Source organism: Rissa tridactyla, chromosome 1, assembly GCF_028500815.1.
Source record: "Rissa tridactyla isolate bRisTri1 chromosome 1, bRisTri1.patW.cur.20221130, whole genome shotgun sequence".
Taxonomy (NCBI): domain Eukaryota; kingdom Metazoa; phylum Chordata; class Aves; order Charadriiformes; family Laridae; genus Rissa; species Rissa tridactyla.
The window spans coordinates 22,031,795-22,055,261 of record NC_071466.1 but is presented as its reverse complement, the minus strand read 5'-3'; the positions used below and the strand labels follow the sequence as shown (position 1 = coordinate 22,055,261).

Sequence of the window (23,467 nt, the reverse complement as noted above, 5' to 3'; positions counted from 1 at the left end):
AGCAGAAAAGTATCTTTGAGCTTCTACAGGAACAAAATCTGTTTGGAATAGTCATCTGCAGCTCAAAGATTTAATACCAGACTACTAAATAAGACATCATGGCCCAAACGACTGCACTGTGACAGAGCTCTTTAACAAAAACTGCTGTGGCTCAAATTGATGACAGGGACACCCCACTGTAACAGTCAAAGCAGATCATATTCTCTCAAAATAACTCAGGCACCTCAAAATCCCTCCAAAGTTGATTTCCACTTTTCTTCTAATCTGATTTGTGGGAAAGGAATACCTTCTCTCAGTTACAACACAACTCTTGCAATTGTGAAAGGGCATTTTTATGGATCATGTATTTTACAGTATTTAAGATATGCTTTACTTTTCATTTGTCCCCTTTTGCCAGGATACTCCAACTCATCACTAAATAAACCTTCAAAAGAAAGCCACAAGAAAGCTGATATTTCATGTTAGAATTTATCTTAGGGGGTCACTGCCAAAGGAAGTGGTCAGAACCAAAACCAAATTGTCCAACATGTAAGATAAAGTTGAAAAGCCACCACAGCATGCAAAAATTATTTTAACATGGTGGGCCACCGTGAGAGCTGCAGAGGAGGAGATAACAGCTCCGTGAAGCACAAACCCGAGAGCTTCTAACAGTAGAGTCTTATTATGCAAAACAGTTAAGCGTGGCATGAAATTTAACACATACTAAACATCAATTTTTTTCCCGAGAACTATATTCCATACTACTTCTATACTACTATATTCTATACTACTCTATAAATTTCTTGATAGCATTATGAGGTCCTGTTGTGAAGTAGCAGGCGGTCAGAAATTTGTAATTATGCCATAACATTTTTTATAAAAATGGATGCTTCACTACTGTCTTCAAAAATTTCTGTATGCTAGCCCAAATTCTGCAAATTATATTTTCAAAGGAGTATCAGTGTTTCTAAAAATAGGTAGATGGTTACATGTAGACTATAAAAAAGCTATGTGTAAACATTTCCCATAGCTCTCATATTTACCAATAACAACACCAAACGTCAGGAATTAAGAGGTTCAAGCAGGCTTGATGGCAAACCCCTTGGCCTAGGGGAATGCAGTAGCTCAGCTTGGCAGAGCCAGCGTTACCAACTTTTCCTCAGTGCAGTTCTCCACCTACCAGAGAAGCCCAGCAACTATAACTTAGCCTTAGCAACACTTCGTATCAAACATCTGTTTTGAAACCAGTTTGTTAATGTTTCTAGTAACAACAGGAATTGCTATAAATTTCAGGTAATACCCGAATTGGTTGTGAAACATTCATATGTAAGCATCTATATGAAGTTTAACACACTCATGTTCTCAATATCTGTAATGCTTTCATGTAAATCTAAAAATTGATTAACTAAACATTCAATAGTATACCTTACTGCACAATCCACTGTGCAGCAGTGGTTGGAAAAATGACACTCTAAAATCTACAATGCTTTAACTGAATATACATCTTTCCTAGACATACTTAGTTCTCAGATCACTTAATTTCCTAAATTTCTTTTTCCACTTGCCAGCTCTCCAGTATTTCAAAAGCGGCTATCTCTACTTAGATAAAACATCAGAACTGTTCACATCGAGTTTAATTTGCAGAATCTGTAATTCCCAGAAACTTATCAGCATACTATCAAGATGACACTACAGTTGCTGGTGTCATAGCTGTCCTTTATCTGTATTATCCATTTGAAAGGAACTCCCAAGTATAAGATAACTGAGTTACTCCACAGCTTACTGACCTTCTCCTTCCAAGAAGCAGACTACTGGATATGAATCAATGTTATCAAAATTCACATTATAAAATTATTACAAAGCCTGTGTTATTTAAATCATAACACTTAGTTCTATTGAAAAGATGAATTAAATGCAAAATAAGTCTACAAATATAAAAAGTTATGGTGATACTCATAATAAAATAATTCTATTGCTGGATTGCCAAAGACTGATTTGTTCTCCTAGACCCTCAGAAGAGATAGATATTATAAAACCCCAAAACTCAGTAACTTGAAGATTTCATCAGGATTAAAAAACTTGCACAGCCAACCCCAATTGTCGCTTACGCGATTACACATACATAAAGATCTACAAGGAACTTTGATCTTCTTGCTTTAGCATATACAATAGACATCTTATTAAATTTAGATACTGATATTTTGGAATGAGGCATTCTAATGGAAGAACACTGGGACACTTTAATTTCCAAAGCCTCAGCACCAGGGGAACAGATTAAACTCTTTCAAATAGTCCGTTCAGGTTGTTCATCCTCCACATGGCATCCGAGTTTCGGACAGAAATAGAAAAAGCATACTGTACTCCACAAAAGAAATTAATAACCATCTTTAGCACAAATGATAGGTCAAGTTCTAATTACATCTTATTGCAATGGAAATTTCAGCTGGTCACTGCATGTGTTTTTAACTATCTCAAGAGAAACACAAAGAAACAGAGTTGGAATGAAACTGCACAGAAATACTGATCCCAGAGACTTTAATATGGGTGCCAGGGTTTGTGTGTAAATATATACATATGTGTACGTGGGAAAAAAACCACCTCAGGTACGACGAATGTAAGCAGAGGAACAAAGACATCTTCAGTACTCTACCTAGGCAGGCATAAGCAGTCAAGGGCTATTTGTGGTTTATCTCATATATGCTTTCCCATCAGTCTGCTTGAAGACTAACAAATAAGCACTCTTGCAGAAATTTCAACACCTGTTTAACTTCTGTTGATTTTATCTAGGAGCCTTCTTTTATAAATGTACACTTGAAATTTTCCAGTATTTTTCTTGAGAGTTTAATTTCTTCCAGAAACGTCAACAACTTTTGTGACTGAGCACCTCAGGTTATTTCTTCTCAAATTGTAATACATTGTTGTCTGGTGAAGAGTAATTGCATGCTCAACAAAATAATTATGTTGGTGAAGTTTCATGAACTTTGCAGTATCAAAACCAGCATGGCCTCCATATCCAACAAGCTTATTTGGTTCATCTACTACTTTTCCTACTTTACAAACAGTTGGACATATTTCTGGAAAAAGGCTACAACACCAAGGAAAAACTGCTGTTGTCTGGGTGCCTGGAAAATGGGGAAGAGAAATCTCTCCTCTGATGATGGAACTTCTATTTTTGAGCTCCACTCAGTCCATCTATAGACCTTGCCCTCTCTTCCCCACATCAGACCTGAACGCTGTTCACTCTTGGATTCCACTCTTTCTGCAGCAATGACAATCGTTGTTTCTCCTTCAAAATACAGGGACTGGGTTTTTTCTACAGAGCTGCTGTCCCGGGCAGAGGTTTGTTTTGATCAGGTAACACAGACAGCTTTTTTCATATGCATCACAAAGTAGAGCTAAGCTACAGCTAGCAGATATGTGCCATATTTACTCAAGTACTTTCTACTTAATGGTGCTTTTGACTACCCTTCCATTACTCAGTAGTTCAGATCACCACGGTAAGCTGACAAACTTTGTTTTAATGGTACCATTTGGCGTATTCATCCTCATAAAAATCACCTTTGCTCTCAAGCTGGCAGTTCAACACATGCAAACTCAGGACCCACACTAAGACATCCAGCAATGGATGGCCCCCTTTTGGTAACTGCATTAATGCAAGAGACAGTGTTTTTATTTACTTCCTTCCTCAGATTTTCCAATAGGAAGTGCAAGTCGTCCCTTACTTCAAGCCTCCTCATACAGAAATATATCTACAGCAGCCGTAACATGGCATAGCTCACATTATGAATCGTACTGACTTTGTTGTGACAGCCACCAGCGTTTAAAATGAGGGAGTCTTAAGTGTTCACAGTAACAACAGCACATACTGTGATCTCCAGGCCAAAACCAGTTTGCTCTTGTCTTTGAATATATTCTGTGGAATTGTTTATTCACAGAAACAATTTCTAGATAGATGTTATTGAGCACTACAATGATATGCTGTAAAACCGGGCCTTGCTTTGTCCTTTCTTCCTCTCCAGCTAACACTTTGCAGTCCAGAACGCAAGAAGAAAGTAATGATGGCAAAGAGACCTAAGCCACCACACTCCATTCATCAGAAAGAAAAGATTGCAGAGTCCAGCGCTATAAGGGAAGGGCAGGCTACCTCCAGCCCCACACTCCAGCCTCTCCAGGTTAACAGCATCCTGCTGCAAGTCAATTGACACACCTGCTGTTTAATCTGCTTGAAAGCCGAGAATCTTTTCAGCAAGGTTTATCAAATGACAGAGAAAGCATTATTACTATAACTAAAGAAAAAAATATTCACTCTAATCTTCAGAGCTAGGTCATCCAATCTTGTAGGTAAACTTCTAAGATCAGTATTAAACACAAGTATCACAGAAGTGGAAAGGATACGTTCTTATTAAGACTGTATTTTGCTGTTTCTATTAAAACAGTCAATATTCTAATGCAACTTAAAAGAATCCTATGCCCATATACCTCCTTTTTAGTTTGTTTTCTTTTGGAAAATCCAAATCATTAGTCAGGAAAATTATAATGACAGTAATCACCATACATCAACAGGCATCATTCATGTTATTGCTTGAATAACCATCCTAAGCCAACGCAGAAAGAATTTCCACTGTTGTATTAACCTTGAAAATACTAATCAAAGAGAAAGCTTGGTATTCCTCAATGCAGTTAGTGTTGGCATAGACTCTGCTGCATAAATTTCAAAAAAAAGAATTTATGCTTAATTTTTTTGTGTGCATGTGTATGTGTATGCATTTATACACACACACTTAAGAATGTTGCCCACTCTTCCTTAACCTGGAGTAAGTGGTGAAAAACTCAAAAAAAAGACCATAAAAGCAGCTCAGATAAATTAACAGGTGCATGCACTAATAATAACAGGTACATGCACTTAATTAATAATAACGAAGAAACTTCTGCTTCAGCCTCAAGTACAGCAGAATGAGTTGTTACCTTAAATACTAACACAGTAAATCAAGTGCAGTAAAACTACAATGACTGATAGTTTAGAAAAAAACCCAAATACATACATACCTTCACTACAAAATGGTCTTTTGATGCCAGAGAAATTCACCGTCTCATGCAGCGTTTTCTCCTCTTGACAGTATTCACAGTACGTAACTATGCAGTGCAGTTTCTTATAATCATCAGAACATGCTCTGCTGCAGAACTGAAACACTTTGTTCTAAATGCAAAATTGCAAAGCATCACGAATAGGGTTAATGGATTAAGTCTTAAGATCTGGAGAGTGCAACTTTAAATAATAGTTTGCCATTAAGACACAACTTTAACATGCAAAGTAAACGGAACTGCAAACACACAAAACTCACTCAAGGTGGCTGAGTGCTACAAATACTCATCATTTCATATGAAAATGATAAACAGAAAATACGCCAATAAACTTAGCATATCCTCTTCAGATACTTCTCTCAGTTCAGAGAGAAGTGTAACAACGGTCTATCAATAACTGAGTATTATACAATACAATAACTGATTAAAGCAGATTTCAAACTTACAGCTGACACGAGAAAGTACACTCTTCTTTGAATTCCATAGATGCTTTTTTATTTGTTATTTATGAACAAAGACATCTGCTTGTATCCATACTAAAGTTAAATAATACTCTCCAGAACAAGGTAGATTTTATTAACTTACTTTTTTAAGCTTCAATACCTTATAAAATAGCTATCTAGAAAAACTGTACTGTAGTTACAGGTTTGAACTTTTAAATACTTCATAATTCTAAGAATAACACAAAGAAACCCCTTACCTCCCATTCCAGTACTTCTGGCTTTGAACAAAAAGAACTTTTGCAATAATTGCATTTCAACTGAATATCACTGGGAGAGACAAACTGACCATTTGTTGAAGACTGCACACTGAGAGTCTGAAAAACATAAATAGATATACACATCACTAAAAAAGAAAGTTACTTTTAAAAGGTGTTTTTCAATTAAGCCTATAATGTTTGAGAATTTAGGAGTTATAAATAAACTCACAAGTATTTCTGGCAAAAGCACAGCAGGTTAGTCTTTTCCCTTAATTCCTTCTCCCTTGTCATCTTAGGTTTTCCAACCTCGAATCTTTACCCTTGCTTCCAGCATCATTACTTTAGGTTGTATTTCTTTTACCTTACCTTTCTAATGCCTGTTATTTAAGGGTAATGTATAAATTAAAAAAAAAAAAAAAAAGTCTCCCAAACCAGAACAGCTATTAATCACAAAACATGTATTTTCAGATACACACATTTCACAGCTTGTCTTATTTTGGTCACAGAAGTTCAGACAAAGACTTACAAATCATTTTCAAATCCAAACCTCACCAAGGCAGATCACCAACACATCACTGAAGCATACCACTTGAAAATACAAATACTAAATAAAGTAAAAGGCGTTCAGCAAGAAACGCTGCATCTACCCAGATTAAGAGAAAACCAGCTAATAGTCCTAGCTGGCCTCAACTACCATGGCAGGAAGATCATTCAAGCATTCAATCATTCAAACAGCCAGCACCTAAAGAATTTAAAGAGTTTTCAGACTGAGAAAAATACTACAGATTGGATGTGTAGGTATGAGAATTTAACTCTGTAACTGAAAAATTCACTTAATGCATTTCTGAGGCAATCAGTAGATAGAGAACTCAATTTTACAGCACCTGTAGTCTTCCAGTAGGTATTACAAGACAGAACACAATCCTTTGCACATCTAGGTCAAGCAACAACTATTGGTGTATTACACGTGATGTTCAAGACAAAATCTGAATTAATAATGATCACAGTCACTTGAAGATTCCAGAGAACAATTTTTTTACGTCCATCTTCTCAACAAACCTTCCCACAGTGTTTGCAACAACAACAAAAAAGTATTTAAAGTTCTCTTCAGACAGATTTGTTACTACCTCTCCACCTCATAACAGTGAAAGTGTAAAACATTTCTGTTACACGATACTTTGGACTGTCACATTACTAAGGGTTCATCTACAAGAACCCACTAAAAAAATAATTGTAATAACACTGATTGCTGATATAAGCCTTCACATAAGCAAACTGGTAGTGCTGAGTGCTAGCTAGCAATGCAAACAGTATCTTTTTAAGCAGATGCACTAATTCTGTATCAGGAGCTTGCAGACATGAAGTAGTCATGCACAAGTCCCAGCCACAGACAGGACCTGAGAACGAAACGCCACATACTGCAGAAAAGACGCCACCTTAATCCCAACGGATAAACCTTTATCCCCATTGTCCCGTAACAACTTTAACGCAGTCTGATGCCCGCATACAGCAGTCATATCTGTCCCATTATATCCAGCAAATGTCCCTGTGGTGGAGAGAGGTTTGCTAGACTTTGGCTGCTCTAAACAAGCAGCTGAAGACTTGTACTAACATGGGAGCCACAAAGGCATTTTAAGTTCAAGGTCTAATCTGTGCACTCCTGCATTTGCAGGTTTCCTCACAAAGCCAACACTGCGCTCAACATGCCCTGCCGCATGGGTTATGTATGCACAATGGGTTATGTATGCACAACCAGAGGTTCCGGTTGAAAACAGTAAGAAAGCAAGAAACACGTATACCCACCACCTCCGGTTCAGGAACGAAGGAAATGTTAAAGAACTAGCAGATGCGACAACGTGTACAGAAACACTGAAGACAGAGGGAGGAATGCAGATGAAATATATTAAGTGCTCATCAAACGAAAAGCAAATGTATTTTTTGATATCTGTAATTACTTTTAAATATAGGACCAAATCCCCTATTGTGAGGGCCACAAGTTAAAAGTAACACATGGTTTTTTTGTTGTTTTCAGACATATGGCAGTGTTAGCTTCTTTTATTTCTTTCCCCTACTGTGTGCTGTGGTAGAAATTCAGGCCCTACACAGTTTAGGGGGCTGGTAATTGAACAATAACAAAAGCTAGCAATGGGAGAACAGAGTTTGAGACTGTTTAAAATTAAAACTTGTTTTAAAGAATACTTACATCTAACTGTAGATAAAAAAATCTAAACAATGAAACATTACTGCTTCTAAAACAAACCCAACATTTTTTATCAAAAACTCCTACAGTTTTCCCACAGAAATCAGTGAAGAACTGAATTCATGTTGCTGAAAGCTCTAAACCAAGCAGAAGATGGTTGTAAAACCAACACAGTTTTGTATGCCTCCTTGAAGTTTCTATTATCCTGCTTACAATTAAGGACTGCTTCTGTATAGTGTTTCAATGAGTCAAGATGATACGCATAGTATTCTCATCATCTTGCTTTGCCTCTAACTTACAAGATGCTTAGAAAAGGTAATATCTTTAGGAATTATTTGGGAGCATTATTACACACAAAGAATAATGCAGCAAAAAGATCATAAATTCATTAAAATCTTTCACAGGTCACCCTGAACAGCAAGGTTTTATCAACATTGTGCTTCATCAAAGGTATCTTCGAAGTTGTATGTATATATATATATATATATATATATATATATATATACATATATATACACACACACACACACACATATATACACACTCTTTCAAATATCTTAAATTCAATCAAAAAATAGTTATGTTTAATCTGACTTTTCTTGAGCCTGCCCTGAACAACCAGAGCATGGGAAGTGCCAAGCAAAGCGAAAAATCACTGTAAAGCCCTTTTCAGCCTCCAGACTGCTCTAAACTGCCAAATTACTAATGAACAGTAGGCAAACACAGCCTAGGACTCTTCTGAGAAGACCAGCATAGCAGCACAACTTCTGGCCTGCCCCTGCCACCACAGCATAAGCAATAGAGGGGTTGTCCCTGCTCACAGCAACACAAAATCAAGTTGTAGAAACATTTCTGTACATAGAATGTGTACGTGGAAGGGCAGTCACAGCCAGACTGTGGTCATTTTTTTCCTAGATGAGAAAAAATAACTGTGCAAGAAAGAATGTAAGGTATATAATGAAGAACACTTACAGACGCCATAATGATGGTGAAACAGCACACATTAGTGAATAACCAGCATGAGTAACCTGCTAAGAAACACAGTAATTATAATTCCTACACATGCTGGTTCTACAACTCTCCAGATAGGAAAAAAACAAAACAAAACAAAACAAAAAAAAAAAAAAAAATCGAAGCTTTAGCACAAGTTTTATGAAAATTTTGCATAGATTCATGTTTTGCAAGATAGCTTGCACTTCAAGATACTTACACATTTGCTAACTTTGGGAAGACACTTGTGCTACAGTTTCCATGTTCACAATAAATAAATGAGCAGTTTATTTTTCCTTAAGAGAGAAGTTCAGAGGAAGATCTTCCGCTGACCCAGTAAAGGTACTGATAGCAAAACTGGCTTAAAACAATACAACTTTGGAACAGTTCTGTCCTTAACTCTGCAATTAATCCTCCAAGACACAGCGTGAAAGAAGACAAGATACAGTCATACTACTTTATCACCAACGACCAAACGAAAAAAAAATAAAAAAATCACATCAAGCAGACTATTCTCACTCTTTTACCCTCTTTCTTACAAGGATGAACGCTCTTACAATTTGTCTGCACAAAGGAGAATATAGATACGGACATAAGTTGCACAACGAGCAGCTCAACTGAATCTTTCAAATATTTTAATACATTAAAACAATATTTAGCTAGAAACAAAAGCTTATTCATAAAATAAAATGACCATCAACCCTAAAGTACTGTAAACAAATTGGGAATTTAAATATTCCAACCATTTATAAACCAAAAGTCCTAAAATTTTTTCAGAAGGCAGACAGACCTGGAACAGCAGTTATTCTGTTCTGAGAAGGGTAACCCCTAACAAAGAAAAACGTAATGGAATAACAGGCACAGCAAGAAAATGTGATGAATATAATGACAGAAAACTAAAACAAGAGTTATCTGCATTAGTAAACAGTGAAAAATATCAGCACCATCGTAAATCAGCCATTTTTTCCAAAGATCACTGCAGAAAGAATTGCAATTGACCAAACAGATTAAGCCATTTTCTCAATTTAGGTTCAATGCCTTATGTGTCACTTAAGTATGAAAAAGCCCCAAGGGAACACTTACAGTCCAATGCTCACGTTGTGCTGTGCCGTCCTTTCCATCTAAATACTAAATGAACGGAATAAACAAGTTGTTCTCATACGATCGACTCTTATCTAACATGAATACATTTTATTTTTTAGACAGTGAATATAGAAAAACTATCCAAAAAAAAGTCAGAATCTGACAGAGATGTTTGAGCAAACTAACTGTAAGCAAGTGACCGATTACCTACCCGTTCTTGGTCTTTACTGAGAACGCACAGCCTGTATGGCTGCTCTAATTGAACTCCACTACAACATTAAAGACAGATCTACTGAAACTACAACAAAAGCATCAGCAAGGCCTCAGAAAGATCAGAAACCCTTAACCAGCATCAACTGATCCGGCAGTTATCTTCAATAATGTTGCTTGATATTGACTTATCTGCAACTCCAAGAAGGCCCAGACTGTATTTGTCACTCACTAACTTATTTTTTCTCAGTCAAATAGCACAAAGGTTTTGTTCTGAGAGCTCTTGGGGCTGCAACCAATTGTAGGACCACGTAGAATAAAACAGATGCCAAATGAGTTTGCAAGAAGTATTACAGGTTTGTCATTACATACCAACAATCTGCATCTATTTCGTTAATCAGTTCCACTGACAGACATCTACTACATTGGTTAGGATGGAAGCACAGAACAGGGCTACATGACAGAGGTCCTACCCAGGGTATATTAAGGAAGCAATTAAAAGATTGATTTGCTTTCCAGTTGACAGGAAACAGCAAAGCTTAATGACAAATGGGAAAAACCCTGTATGGGTGTAACTGTTCAACAACACGTGAGAAGGCAATTATCAATTATACAGTGCGCATCTGGGAAAAGTGTTTTTACATTAAAAAAACTGAAACATTTTCTTTGAAAACGTTCTTTGATCACCTAGAGATTAATCACTACATCTTTTACTAATGTTTTAACCTTAAGTCGTATTAAAAATATGACATTTTCAAAAAGCGTAGCAGCTTCTTCCAGTGTGCCTATCATTGGGCTTGCAACACTCCAGTTTCTGGACATAATTTAAACAGCTAGTTTTGTCCATAAATGTTCTAATGGCTTAGGCTCTAGCCTTTCATTTCAGAGACAATCACTTTTCACCATGACACATCTTTGTTAGTACATGAGAATTTTGTTACTGTATTTAGTATGAAAGAGATGAAATTTATTGATCTTCAATGCTAAACAACAAGGCTCATCGCCATAAAGAGGGTGGGGTGATAAAAATAAGATGAGCAGTGACATTGCTTTGCCTTTTCTTACGGTATCAAGGAGAAATGGGTTGTTATTATCCAGTTTTCTAAGTTTAAGATAGCAGCTAGTGCTATCATTATGAAACAGTACTTTGATCAAAGAAATTGTTATGAGCCAGAAGCATTTGGTATGTAAATTGTAACTCAAACATATATATACAAGCAACTCAGTTTAATACGTAAATACTTAACACAAACACAAGTACACAAATATTTAGGGAGGAAAAGAGTTAACACAACAGCTAACCTGAAATTTAGCTACACAACTGGAACTGCAAAAGTTGTACAGTTTTCCATCAGGCATTGTGGCTTGATACTGAGGTAAAGAGTTTCGTTTACAAAAGTGGCAAATAATTCCCATACCTAAAAGAAAAATGTAGTTTACAAACAAAATAAACACAAGATAGTAGTGCAAAAAACCCCACCCGGATTACAGGTCAGCTCTTTCCACCATTTCAATGTAAAAAACTAAGATTTGCCTGTTTTCCAGTCAGCTTCCAGAAGTCACATAAAACAAAAGAAACGGCAGAGGTTTTGCTGAATTCTTCCATTAAAAATCAGCATTAAATATGAAAGAGCACCTTCTTCTATAAAATTCACTAGAGCATTTTCAACTTTGAGTTCACTGAATTAAGATCTATGCCTGCGTTGCATATTGAAGAACACACGTTTTGAGTTATTTACCAGTTCCTTTCACCCAGATTAAAAATTTCACCTAGAAAATACCCATAGACATTATAACTACCTCTATCCTCCAAACATTGCTTGAGGAGATAAAATGAGCTGGGGGGTTGGATCACAGAGAAGAGAGTATTAATTCATATGCATGAAAACCGCACTATCATTCTCTTGACACATCAGAGCACATTATGTCTCAACGTTTTTTTCCCCAGAAGCCTTAAGACATCAACCAAAAAGGCCGGCGGGGAAAATGATCCCTCATGGGTCCCTTTACTAGTGTTGAATATAACATGATCTTTTTCTTTTCTTCTTATGTAAGTTTAAAAACCTATAAAGTCACATCTGCATAGATTAATTCTAAAACAAAACCCACCCCTGGTGTTTAAACTTCAAAAAAAAAAAGTCTACTCTTATCAGTGATGAAATTCCATCATCCTTTTCACTTACTTTGTGATTTTGCATATTTTGATTTGTGTGTGTTCATGCATGCAGTTGAGCAGTATGGCTCCATATATCCATTAGGTCCTATGCACTGAGTCATGTCAAAAAACCTGCACTGGGCTCTGCAGCCAGTACAAGATGTTAATTTGCCACATTTCTAAAACATAAAACAAAAGCAAAACAATGCATTAGTTAAAACTATGTTTGGCTTTTGGTTTTAAATTACGGTATAAAAAAAACAGTGGAAAACTTACTGATTTACTTCTGCAATTTGCTCCCTCATCAGAACCTTCCTATATTAACTATCACGATCATCCTCTCAAGAGCATTCAGCGCTATGGTTGGGTCTCTTACTTCTGGGGCAAGCTGTCTAAAACTAAACTTCTGTGTAAAGACAAAACCCAAAACACATACCCCTCAAAAAAACCCAACCAACCAACCAACAAAAACCATCCCAAACCCCACCACCTGCAACCTGTGAGCTCTGGTAAGAGTATACAGCAAGTGGTGCTGAGTTGGAGAGTTTGAAACAACTCTGTTCCTCTCTCGTCATTGATGGGACAACAGTTTTAAGAAAAGAAACAGGAAATCTGGCACGGCAAAGATGAAGGATAAATAATGGTGCTAAAATTTGGAAAAAAAAAATAAATCGTACCCTCCAAATTATAACATCTTTAATAGTATCAAGTATGAGTTAGACGTAGCAGTTTCTTGGTAACAGCGCTGTTGGGAGAACCTCTTAACTTCTCAACTCTTCCAGTTCCAGTCCTCCAGGCAGGGGAAACAACTGCGGGAGTTTCTATGCTCCTCATTGGATCCAATGAGGAACTGTGACTCCAGGAACCTGATAACCTAGGTTGTTATTATTATACAACCAAGGTTGCTTTGAGTAACCTGGACTAGTGGACAGTGTCCCTGCCCATGGCGGGGGGGTTAAAACTAGATGATCTTTAAGGTCCCTTCCAACTCTAACCATTCTATGTTTCTGTGATTCTACAACAGACTCAATTTTGACATCTCTCAACACATCAGTCCATGAATCAACAGTTTTCCACAGAAGGGAATGTTCTATAAAAAGCACTGGAAAGTAGCACCCAGCAAAAATACCAATGACGCAGTCAACACACAAAATCAATAGTTCTGATCTGCTATATGTATTACATACTTCAGTGTTAGGCAAATATCTCAAGCACCATAAAGCAAGTTTCAGAAAAAAATGTCTAGACGCGTTCTCTGCCCATAGAAACAGTACCATGGTTTTGAGAGTGATGATAGCGATCTCCTCATCTGAAGAGCAGTGAGACTCCTACTAGACAGACTCTTTCCTTACTGAGTTATTAGAAAATACCCTCTTGACACTTAGGCACTTCACATTTCTTCCCTTCTGTTGAGGAATGATTTTGGCACTACCTCTCCCTTTTTCCCCCCTTTTTTTTTCTCCCTTTTCCCCCTCTTCTCAAGGGCTGAAGGGGGAAGGAAACGCAAAGCCCGTTTCACTTTGTTCAGAGCAACAGAAACTTCAATAGATATCTTTGCTGGATATCTGGGATTAACGTTTGATAACTGTCTAAATCCCACCTTGCAGACAGACAGAGAAGCAGCTTAGATTTTTCTAACATGTATTATCTTCCCTATATTAAAAACACGTACATAAAAATGTACAAATACACATGCCTCTGCCACAGATTGGGTACAGCACCTTGCAGAGACCAGAAAAATTTCAAAATACCACACAATTTTACAATTTTCACATGCTGCTTTGATGAAAGCTTTACTGTGGATTTCCTCCAGAAAGGACAACGTGTCCAGATATCAAGCTCCGACCTAGAGAAGGGTATTCTATACAACTCCAGGATCCTTCTTTCCCATCCTATTACATTTTTTTCTGTTTGCGTTAAATATGTTACCCAGCACCTAATAATCCTCCTCATCAGCCATAATATTGACAAAATTCATACTAAGAACCAAGATCAAAATGTAGCAATCATACTGTTCTATGAGTTGCAGCTATTCTGCCAATATACATTCATCTCCTCTGACAGGCTAATAGACAAAAGCAGGGCATCAAGAACACTCTGAGTTATATTACCAGTGAAAATACAGGAGGTCACAATTTACAAAGAACTTCTTGGAACAAGCCTAATGGACAATAACCATCAAAAAAAATCTGCGTGCACAAATAGCCTTGGTACCTCTAGAACAAACCAAAGTGTAAATCTAGAAGCACTGATACAAATACGCAGACAAACAGCTTAAAGAGCGTTCAGGAATATAACCAGAAAACACTGCACAGGTAAGCAAAGCTTTCACAAGTTCTAGGTCTGAAAGAAAAAAAAAACATCAAACTGAGGCCACAATGAATTCAAGAGACAGCGAGATGAAAATACATGTTATAATAAATGAATTTATAGTCAGCTGATCAGAGCATAATCATCAGAGAAGATTCATTGTGTCAACAGACTACATGTTTCTACTTGGAAGTAGAAACAGCTTTTGGTAACCAGCATCTCAAATACCTCATCATTTAACTGATGGCAAGAAAGGATCACGCACACAAAGTGCGGTGCAGCAGCACATCTGTCACTTCTGAATTGCAAACATCCGTGTAATACTGGCATTGTTTAGTGATCTCACCCGACATCTTTCAGACTTAAGAGCAACATGAAGAATCTTTACTAATATCTAGTAATAATCTAGCAAACCTAGATCTAAATTATCAAGACTACAAAGAACATGAATTTCCAAAAAACATTATCAAGGATGCAGAAGATTCTGTGGGTAGAAACAAAAGCATGACGGCAAAGCTCTCACTTTATTCTTGTCACAGCAACTAAGAAGAGCATTTGAGCATTTCTGCATTACTAGTAGTTTAAATATGTTACACAACCGTCTGTTTGTTTAATAGTCTATCTAACTCAAAGGCTTCCTCCGTTGACAACAGAGAACCTTGCACTGTAATATCCCTTATGTTTTTATACAGCTATAATGCAAACAAAGAATTTTCTCTTGTTCTTAAGTGTCAGATTTCCGGGTGAAACCCTCTTCTCAAGGTTCTCAGGTAACTTACATTTCGACTCTAACATTCATCACACGTTATCTTCCATCCCTCAGAATCCGCAGTAGTAATTTCATTCTGTCGAAATGTAACATTTGAGAACCCTTTCCCGAGAAGTTCCCTTCTAGCTGGAATAAATAAATGGAAGATGCACTAAAACTAAGTAGAACTAGAACTACTGTAATACACAGGGTCAGAGAGCATTGTTATGAAGTAAGGATTTTTGGCCTGGAAACAAGATAACTTAAGAGGATTATGACAGAACCAAAAATGGTATAATGTGGGGCACTATGGATCAACTGTTCATTGTCTTTTCTAATATTAACAACTATGGGAAATCACGTGAATATCAACAGAAGAAGTTTCAAAACAAACAATAGGAGGCAGCTCTTCACATAACAAACAGCACATCAGCAGAACTTCATGGATGGAAAAACTGCTTGTATATATTCACAGGGAGACTGGACAAGACTAATTAAAGAGATCTGCTAAAAATAGCGTATAGGAACACTGCATAAAGTTCAAGAGATTCTCTGACTTCTATAGAGTCAGAAGCTAAGAGAATGCTCAGGGGAAAATATCCAAAGTACCTGCCCTGTTCTTGCTATTCCCTGCATGCTCACTTACACACACTGCAGGAGTCTCAACCTCTGATCTGAACTAGAACAGCTGTTCTCATGTTCTTACTACAGAACATTTTCTTTTTAATTGAATATTTTAACCATCCTCAAGGAAAAGTGGCTGTTTAGAAAAGAAATTAAGGAAGATGTAAAGCTGTGTCAATATTGTCGATATTTCATGGTCAGGAGACAAAAGAAAGAACTTCACTGGTAGGGAGAAAAACAGCAAAGAATACCAAAATCTTCGTTACTAAGTAAAGAGGGAACAACAAAAAAAAAACAACCAAAACTTCCTGACTCTCTATTTTAAACGTCACTGCTTCATTCTTTGTTTCAGAAGTACAGAATCACAGGATCATGTAGATAGGAGAGGACATCCAGAGGTCAAGTGTAACCTCCTGCTCAAAGCAGGTCCAGACCCAGTTGCTCAGAATCTCTTCCACTCAAATCTGAGCATCTCCAAGGATGAGCATTACAAACCTCTCTGTCGGGTTTCACTGCCCTCACAGAAAAAAAAAGCTTTTCCTTCTATCTGTATCAAGTTTCCCCTTGTTTTCAAGTTGTATCTGTTGCCTCTCATCCTTCCACTGTGCACTACTTAGAAGAGCCCAACTTTGTCCTCTCTATACGCTCCCTTCCTTTGCAAGGTTGAACAAACTAAGGTCTCCCAAGTGTGTCCTCCTACATCATATGTTCCAGCCCTCTAAACACCTTGGTAGCTCTCTCCTGAACTTGCATCAGTATGTCAGCACCGTTCATCCTGTGGAATCCAAAACCGGACGCAGTGCTCCAGATGCAGTCTCAGAAGTGCAGAAGAATAAGGGGAGGGGGAGAGTTCGGGGACAGAGGCAGAGCACAGAAAACACTTCCCTTAACCTGCTGGCTACACTCTTGCTATTATAGCAATAGGTTGCCCAGAGAGGCTGTGAAGTTCCCATCCTTGGAGATATTCAAAACTCAAACGGACACGGTCCTGGACGACCAGCTCCAGGTGACTCTGCTTAAGCAGGAAGGGGGACATGATGACCTCCAGAGGTCCCTTCCAACCTCAAGCATTCTATGATACAGTGCAGTTGGACATCTTTGCAGCAAAGGCACACAGAGCTAAATCCTGTTCAACTTGTTGTCCACCAGGACATCCAAGTCTTTTTCTCCGGAGCTGCTATCTTAGCAGTTCTCTTTCATTCCAGATGAAGTACTGGCTTCATCTTGTGCTCCCCATGATACTTCAATGGTAGGAAAAAGTGATAATAGACAAAAACCTGCACATTCAAACTAGTCTCAGTTTCAAGTTTCCTTCAGAGATGGAATTAACTCAGAACCACTCCACAAGAGAAACGAGCGTTTTCCTTCCATGCACCACTTCTGACAAATTCAAATCTAGAGAGTCATATGAAAATATATGCAAGTTTAAGGACTGCAATTTTAAGGAAAATTTTAAGTAAAAACACTGCTATCAAACTAGTAAGAAAAATGGTATCAATTAGACTATTAAGTACCAAAAAATTAACTTAATCCAGAGGCAAAATTTCTAGAGAATACTGTCCCAGTGCCCTCTGAGGGGAAGCCTGATGCAAAGGGGTCTGGCTAGATCTCTCCCTCATTACTCCACCTAGATTCTGCACTGAGATGACCCAATTTTAGCAACATCCCATTGCATATTTGACCTCTTCCAAAGCATGAAGTCTAAAGTAAATGCCGAAGCCTGAATATTCTTCTGTTCTTACCATATTTGATTCTAAACCCACTCATTCTTTTATGACTTGTTTGTATACTCTATTAGAGACTTAATCCTAGAAATGAGGTCTACTTCATGATAGGTATCTCATGACAGTAACTGAGAAAAGATATATTATAAAACACTTCATGCAATTTGAAAATTCTTAGAAGTTACTAGTTCTATATACATTTCATATCTCCATTCTGTGCACTAGGACAGTGCTGAACTTAAATTGGCAACTACAAGAGTGGCTAGCAAGTTGCAAGATGAATGGAATATCTTCCAGAAATACAAGTATTGTTGCAACAGAAATACAAATTCCTGGAATAAGAGAAAATTCACTTGGAGGGTTTCTGAGGCATTTTTATTCTTGCCATTACCAGCAACAATCATTTTAGAAGTAGTCTTGATCTTCCTTTGTATCTTACTGAAAGGATCATGAAAACTGAAGTCTAGAGCTCTTGCATATATCCTACTAAGAAGAAAGATGAACCCCCAAAATAAGTATCAATCAGCCCCATTCTGTAGTTTCATGGTATTTTAGAAGTAAGCCTCACTTCTGTTTGCAACTGAAACTAATTGAAGTCTGTCTTCTTGAACTTTCTGGCTGCAGAAGTATTCCAATAAAGCTATTAGTGCCTTGCATCCAGATATCTGTGCTACAGACTTCTACTCTTGTCTGAAAAAAGCAGTATGATCTGCTTCATGTGCCTTCAGAAGGGTAGCGAACAGGATGAAGAACATGCCTGCAGCCTAACAGAGCGTTCTTGCTACAACTTCTCCCATGCAAGGGCCAGTTGATTGAGGATTGCTACAACGCCATGTAGCAGCCCAAAGATTTGGTTTCAGTTGAAGGAAATGCTTTGCAGTTAAATTCATATGGTTCATGGTAAAACAGATTGGTACATACTTCTTAATCCAGGCAAACTTCTCTCTGGTAGTTTTACAGAGTAACGGTTTCAAATGAGAAATAAGATAAATACTGGGAAAGCTTCTAGAAAAGAATATTCTGGGAGAGAAGCACAGTCAACCTGTGTTCAAATAAGAAAGGTAAAGGAGAAAGAAGACAGACATTTTCTTTAAGTAGAAAAGCAGACATATTCACTACATGGAATTCTATAACAGAGATCCATTAGTAAGGCAATCGAGAAAATAGCAGCTAAACTACTTCAGATATTTTTGAAAGAAGGATGGTCCAGGTGGATCCAGAAGCAACACGCACGTCTAAGAAAAGAACCAGATGTCAGCAGAATCTGTAACAGCAAAGAAAGAAGAAACCATATTATTTATTCAGTCTTTTGAAATAATGCACCCAAATCATCACTCCCCCAAGAACCGTAAACTCTTTCCTAAGATTAGTAACACCTCAAAAGCATTTGCCCAAGTCTTAAGGGCAAAAGCTGAAGTAATTGCTTTTGTAGCCCTTGAATGGCAAGTGATTTATGTTCCATCAGCTGAACTCTGCAAACCACTAAATCAGTAACTCGTCCAGTAACTTTTCTTCGGCATCTCCAACTGCCAGTGCTCCCTCTTTTTGCCAGTTTTGTTTCTGCTCTCAAGACACTTGCCTCCACGCCTTCAAGAGAAGCAGAGCTGAAAATCCCTTCTTCCTGTGCCTCAAAAAGCAAGCTACTCTTAACTGAACATTTCAGCTGTTTGTTTTGCCTTTTGTCCTCCTTCTCCTCAACCCTGTCCAACTACTCCAGGTACAGCAGTGCACAGATGTGGTTATATCCATCCTAACTCCATTATCTAGTCATAGTACCTCCTTGCTTCCTCTTCCTAAGAATTTCCTGTGCTCCCACACAGATCACACCTCACAATTTTGACTGCGGTCAAGTACTTTTCTTCAGAACTACAAAGCAGTAGCAACATCTCTTATGTACCTATCTCACTTTATCTTCTATTGACAAAATAACATCCCGAACATTTACTATGAATGATATTCAGGTGCCTAAGGAAGCTGATTATATAGTTTTTTATTGAAGAGCAGCAAATTCTACAGATGAAGATAGACATTTGAAGCAGAAAGGGCAAAACAAACGGTTCCGGAAACAGGAGTAAATAAAAGGTAGAAGAAAAGGTAGAAGAACAGGATAGTTTCTAGAAGGACTTGATTTGCATCAGAAACGCAAGAAACTGGAGGCGTTAACACCTAGAGGCCTCAAAAAAAACCCCACACCACTGAGCAGGAAGAAAAGGGAATTGATCATTTCTTGGTTGATAAAGATTTCTGTCATTTAACCATGGTAGATGGTGTAAAAAGCATCTAGCTATCTTAATTTGTACAAGCATACGTAGTATCAGACTTCAGTATTACCAGAGATTACTTAATACCAAGCTAAGTATTACTCAAAGTGAGACTGAAGTGGTTTATCATTTGAGGAAGAGATTCCACTATTAAACCACAGTTTGAACTGGCTGAAACCACAGAACTTGTCTATAGAAGTTAACAGAAATGAGGTGGCGGGGGGTGTGTGTGTGATAAATTGAAAAGTCAGTATTTCTAGTATTTCAACATATAGGAGCTGTTCAGCTCTCACTGGTTTTGTCAACAGTATTTACAAAGCAGTAACAACTGCAGGAAACAGCAGATTTTGTTGTTAATTGTACTGTAAAAAGGAGGACAGGTTTGTCTTAATAGCAAAGCAGAACTGAAAAGGAACAGACGCTGCATGGGACAAGACAAAGTTGAAAACCCTTGAAAACCCTAGATGCTTCCACTGAAGTATGATGTGACAAGACATTCTATCATAGCATTCAGTGAGATTTAAAGCAGTAGATAACAATACATTCTGTGAGACTAAATACAAACTCTACACAAAGAACAATCCAAAGTTGCAGAACTGATATGCATATTATTGTATACAGTGAAGGCTCCTAAATCCCTGCACACAGATAAAGCAGATGAAATGAGTTTTAGGAGAGTTTCACAAAAGCAGCTGTTTGGCAAGGAGCAGGATTTGAAACAAGGAAGCACAACTGGCCGGGCTGGGTTTTTTTCTATTGCTTGTAAGGCAATAGCTCAAAGGGATGGCATAGCCTGGTTAGTCTTGAAGCACGTTCAGTAATAGGCCTTCTTCTAATCAATCAAGTCAACAAAATGCACTTCTATTCAGTACTGAAGTAAAATTTTCACTAGATGAAAAGGCACTGCAAGCATCCTCTCCAACTAGGAAAATACTCATTTGGCTGCCATTTGTCAGGTACTCACTTCATGCCAGAGCTATTAAGAAGCCTATGAAGAAATAGCTAGAGCTCCTTCCCTCCCTTTTTTGACAGCACACGAAGACCATCACTTTTAAGAAGCACCCAAAGCAAGCTAATCTCAGGTCACATTCTAACAAGAAGAATTTTAGTTAAGGAAACAAAGCAACAAAAAATAAAAGTAATCAAGGAACATTTTAAACTAGTAAATCACTAAATGCTTTCATGGCAGAATCAAGAGCACTGTGGACTGATCAGGCCAGTAAACAAAGCAGTTAAAGACTGTATTTTTAAAAATAGACACATAGACTCAGCTTTATCTTAGTTGAACAGCTAGAAACTAAAAGGTATGGTTGGTTGCACGAGCCAAGTCACAGCATTCGCTTGTTCCTTGGAAAAAAAAGGTTGTAAAGTCTGTACCCAAATCGAGCAAGCCAGGACACAAACAACATTGCAACTGCCTTGAAAAGAAAGCTGACTAATTTTGTAGAGACAGAAAATATACAATAGTATCAGAAATTCTGGACTAGGTGATCTCCGAAGGTCCCTTCCAACCCCTACCGTTCTGTCATCAAAAGCAGAAACATCGAAATGTATTTATGTGCTTTTGGTTAATACATCTTCATGGCAGGCACATTTGAGGTCAGTTTGAATTTGTTGCATAGATACTAATTTTTAAATGAATCACTAAAGTAATTTTTAAAATGATTAAGTTCTCATTTTAATTATATGTAACGCCTACTCAAATAAAATATTTCAGCATTTGCACAATTACACAGACAGTTTAGCCACCTCCTTGTCAGATATCTCGTTCTCTTCTAGCGTTGTTTTTCGTTTTATTTTGTTTAGCATCATTCTTTAAGTCTTCTTATCCCTCTACACATGTACAGCTTGAACCTCAGTGCAACAAGTAAAAAGAACTTACAATTTAGAAGTAGTAGTCTTCTTCAGGTTTAAAAAAAAAAAAATATTTGCAATAAGGGTTTTGACATTTTATCTAAATTGTCACAGTGATTTCATTTTTGGAGGAAGGATTTTATCCCTGTTTATTCATTTTTAAAAAAGCTTGACTTGTACTTAGCTGTCTTCATGAATGGCTGTTGTGCCACCAGGAAATTAACATGCTCTTGCATATAACCACAGTGAGTATTAGTTAGGCTATGTCTATTTAAATTTTTTTAAAAAAAGAAGTCTTATACAATTTATTAACCTATTTATTTTTCATAGCTTTTTTAATATGAAAAAAACCCTAAGCTCTGTAATGACATCAGTTTTACAACCACTGCCTCTCAGAAAAGCAAAACACAGGATGCAATATTCAAGATTATTTGTGTGTCTGTTTTAAAACAGATTCTGAAACTGGTATGTAGAAAGCTAAGTGCATCCATCACCTTGAAAGGTGACTTAGACACCTCAGAAAAAAACTTACTCCCCATGCCAGGAATAACAATGTTTCTCGCTTCCCTGCCTCCCACCAACAGTCAGCGGCCATTCCAAGAGCCACAGTAATTTTTATTACCCACAGTTTTAATTTTTTCATTCCAGGAAGAAAAAAATATCCGTGATAACTTACTGAAAATTAATTGTTCAAATCAGTGTAATATTTATTCAAAAAAATAGGGATGAAGTATATAGATAAGTACAAATAATAAGAATCAGTTTTCATTTATTACTACTACAAACGTATAGCATATTGATAGGTGTATGACATTTACAACAGAAACTGCTTAATACAAAGCTCATACCAATAAGACCTATTTATTTTACAACTGTTTGTAAAAAAACATTTGCTAAAACTGTTGTGTGACACATGATAATCAGTTGTACAACACAATGCTATTATAATTAAATGACATCAACTTTTCCTATAGTATTGAGTTCATTGAGATACTTTCAGTATGTAATAGCAACTCTCCTATAGTCTCTCCTTCACTGATTCTCCTTTAAAAGTAAGATCTATTAAAAAGTTTCGAAAAAAAACATTGTTACTGCTGAATAAAGCAACCTACAATTTATCAATTGTGGCCCAATGAGTTGTCAAGCGATACTTTCCAATGTCTAAATTCCTTTTTAAAAAACAGAATTCCTTGAATACATTCAGTTCAAAAAACCTTAAGGCAAATGGAAGTTCAACCCTAAATAAATCCTTCTAGACAACTATGTATTCTCAAATAATTGTGCCCTGAGCAACTCTGACACCTACAGCAACATTAACTAAAAAACTTCTAATTTTATGTTTTAAGGTTCTCTTAATATCAAAAATAGCCCAAAGCCCCCACACTCCAGGAAACATTTGAAACCTACCAGTTAAGAATTACATTTAACCACCACTCCAAACCAGATGCCAATGAACACTAGAATTGAGTTTCTCACAGCCTCTTACAGTTCCTCAGTACCAAATATTTCCACAAAAGAATTAAGAACCTGCTTGAATAAAGTCTGCT

General features: G+C 37.2%; 1 protein-coding gene across 2 annotated transcripts in view; it reads right to left on the bottom strand.

Annotated features, from left to right (window-relative positions):
* ZMYM2 (zinc finger MYM-type containing 2) overlaps positions 1–23,467 on the bottom strand; it is a 93,917-nt gene that overhangs the window by 31,919 nt on the left and 38,531 nt on the right. For both annotated transcript variants that reach the window (XM_054223755.1, XM_054223745.1), the window contains exons 6-9: positions 12,428–12,578; positions 11,547–11,662; positions 5,762–5,878; positions 5,026–5,176 (exon numbers count right to left, since the gene is read on the bottom strand). In XM_054223755.1, the coding sequence (XP_054079730.1) occupies positions 5,026–5,176; positions 5,762–5,878; positions 11,547–11,662; positions 12,428–12,578 (535 nt within the window). The remainder of the gene's footprint in view (positions 1–5,025; positions 5,177–5,761; positions 5,879–11,546; positions 11,663–12,427; positions 12,579–23,467) is intronic.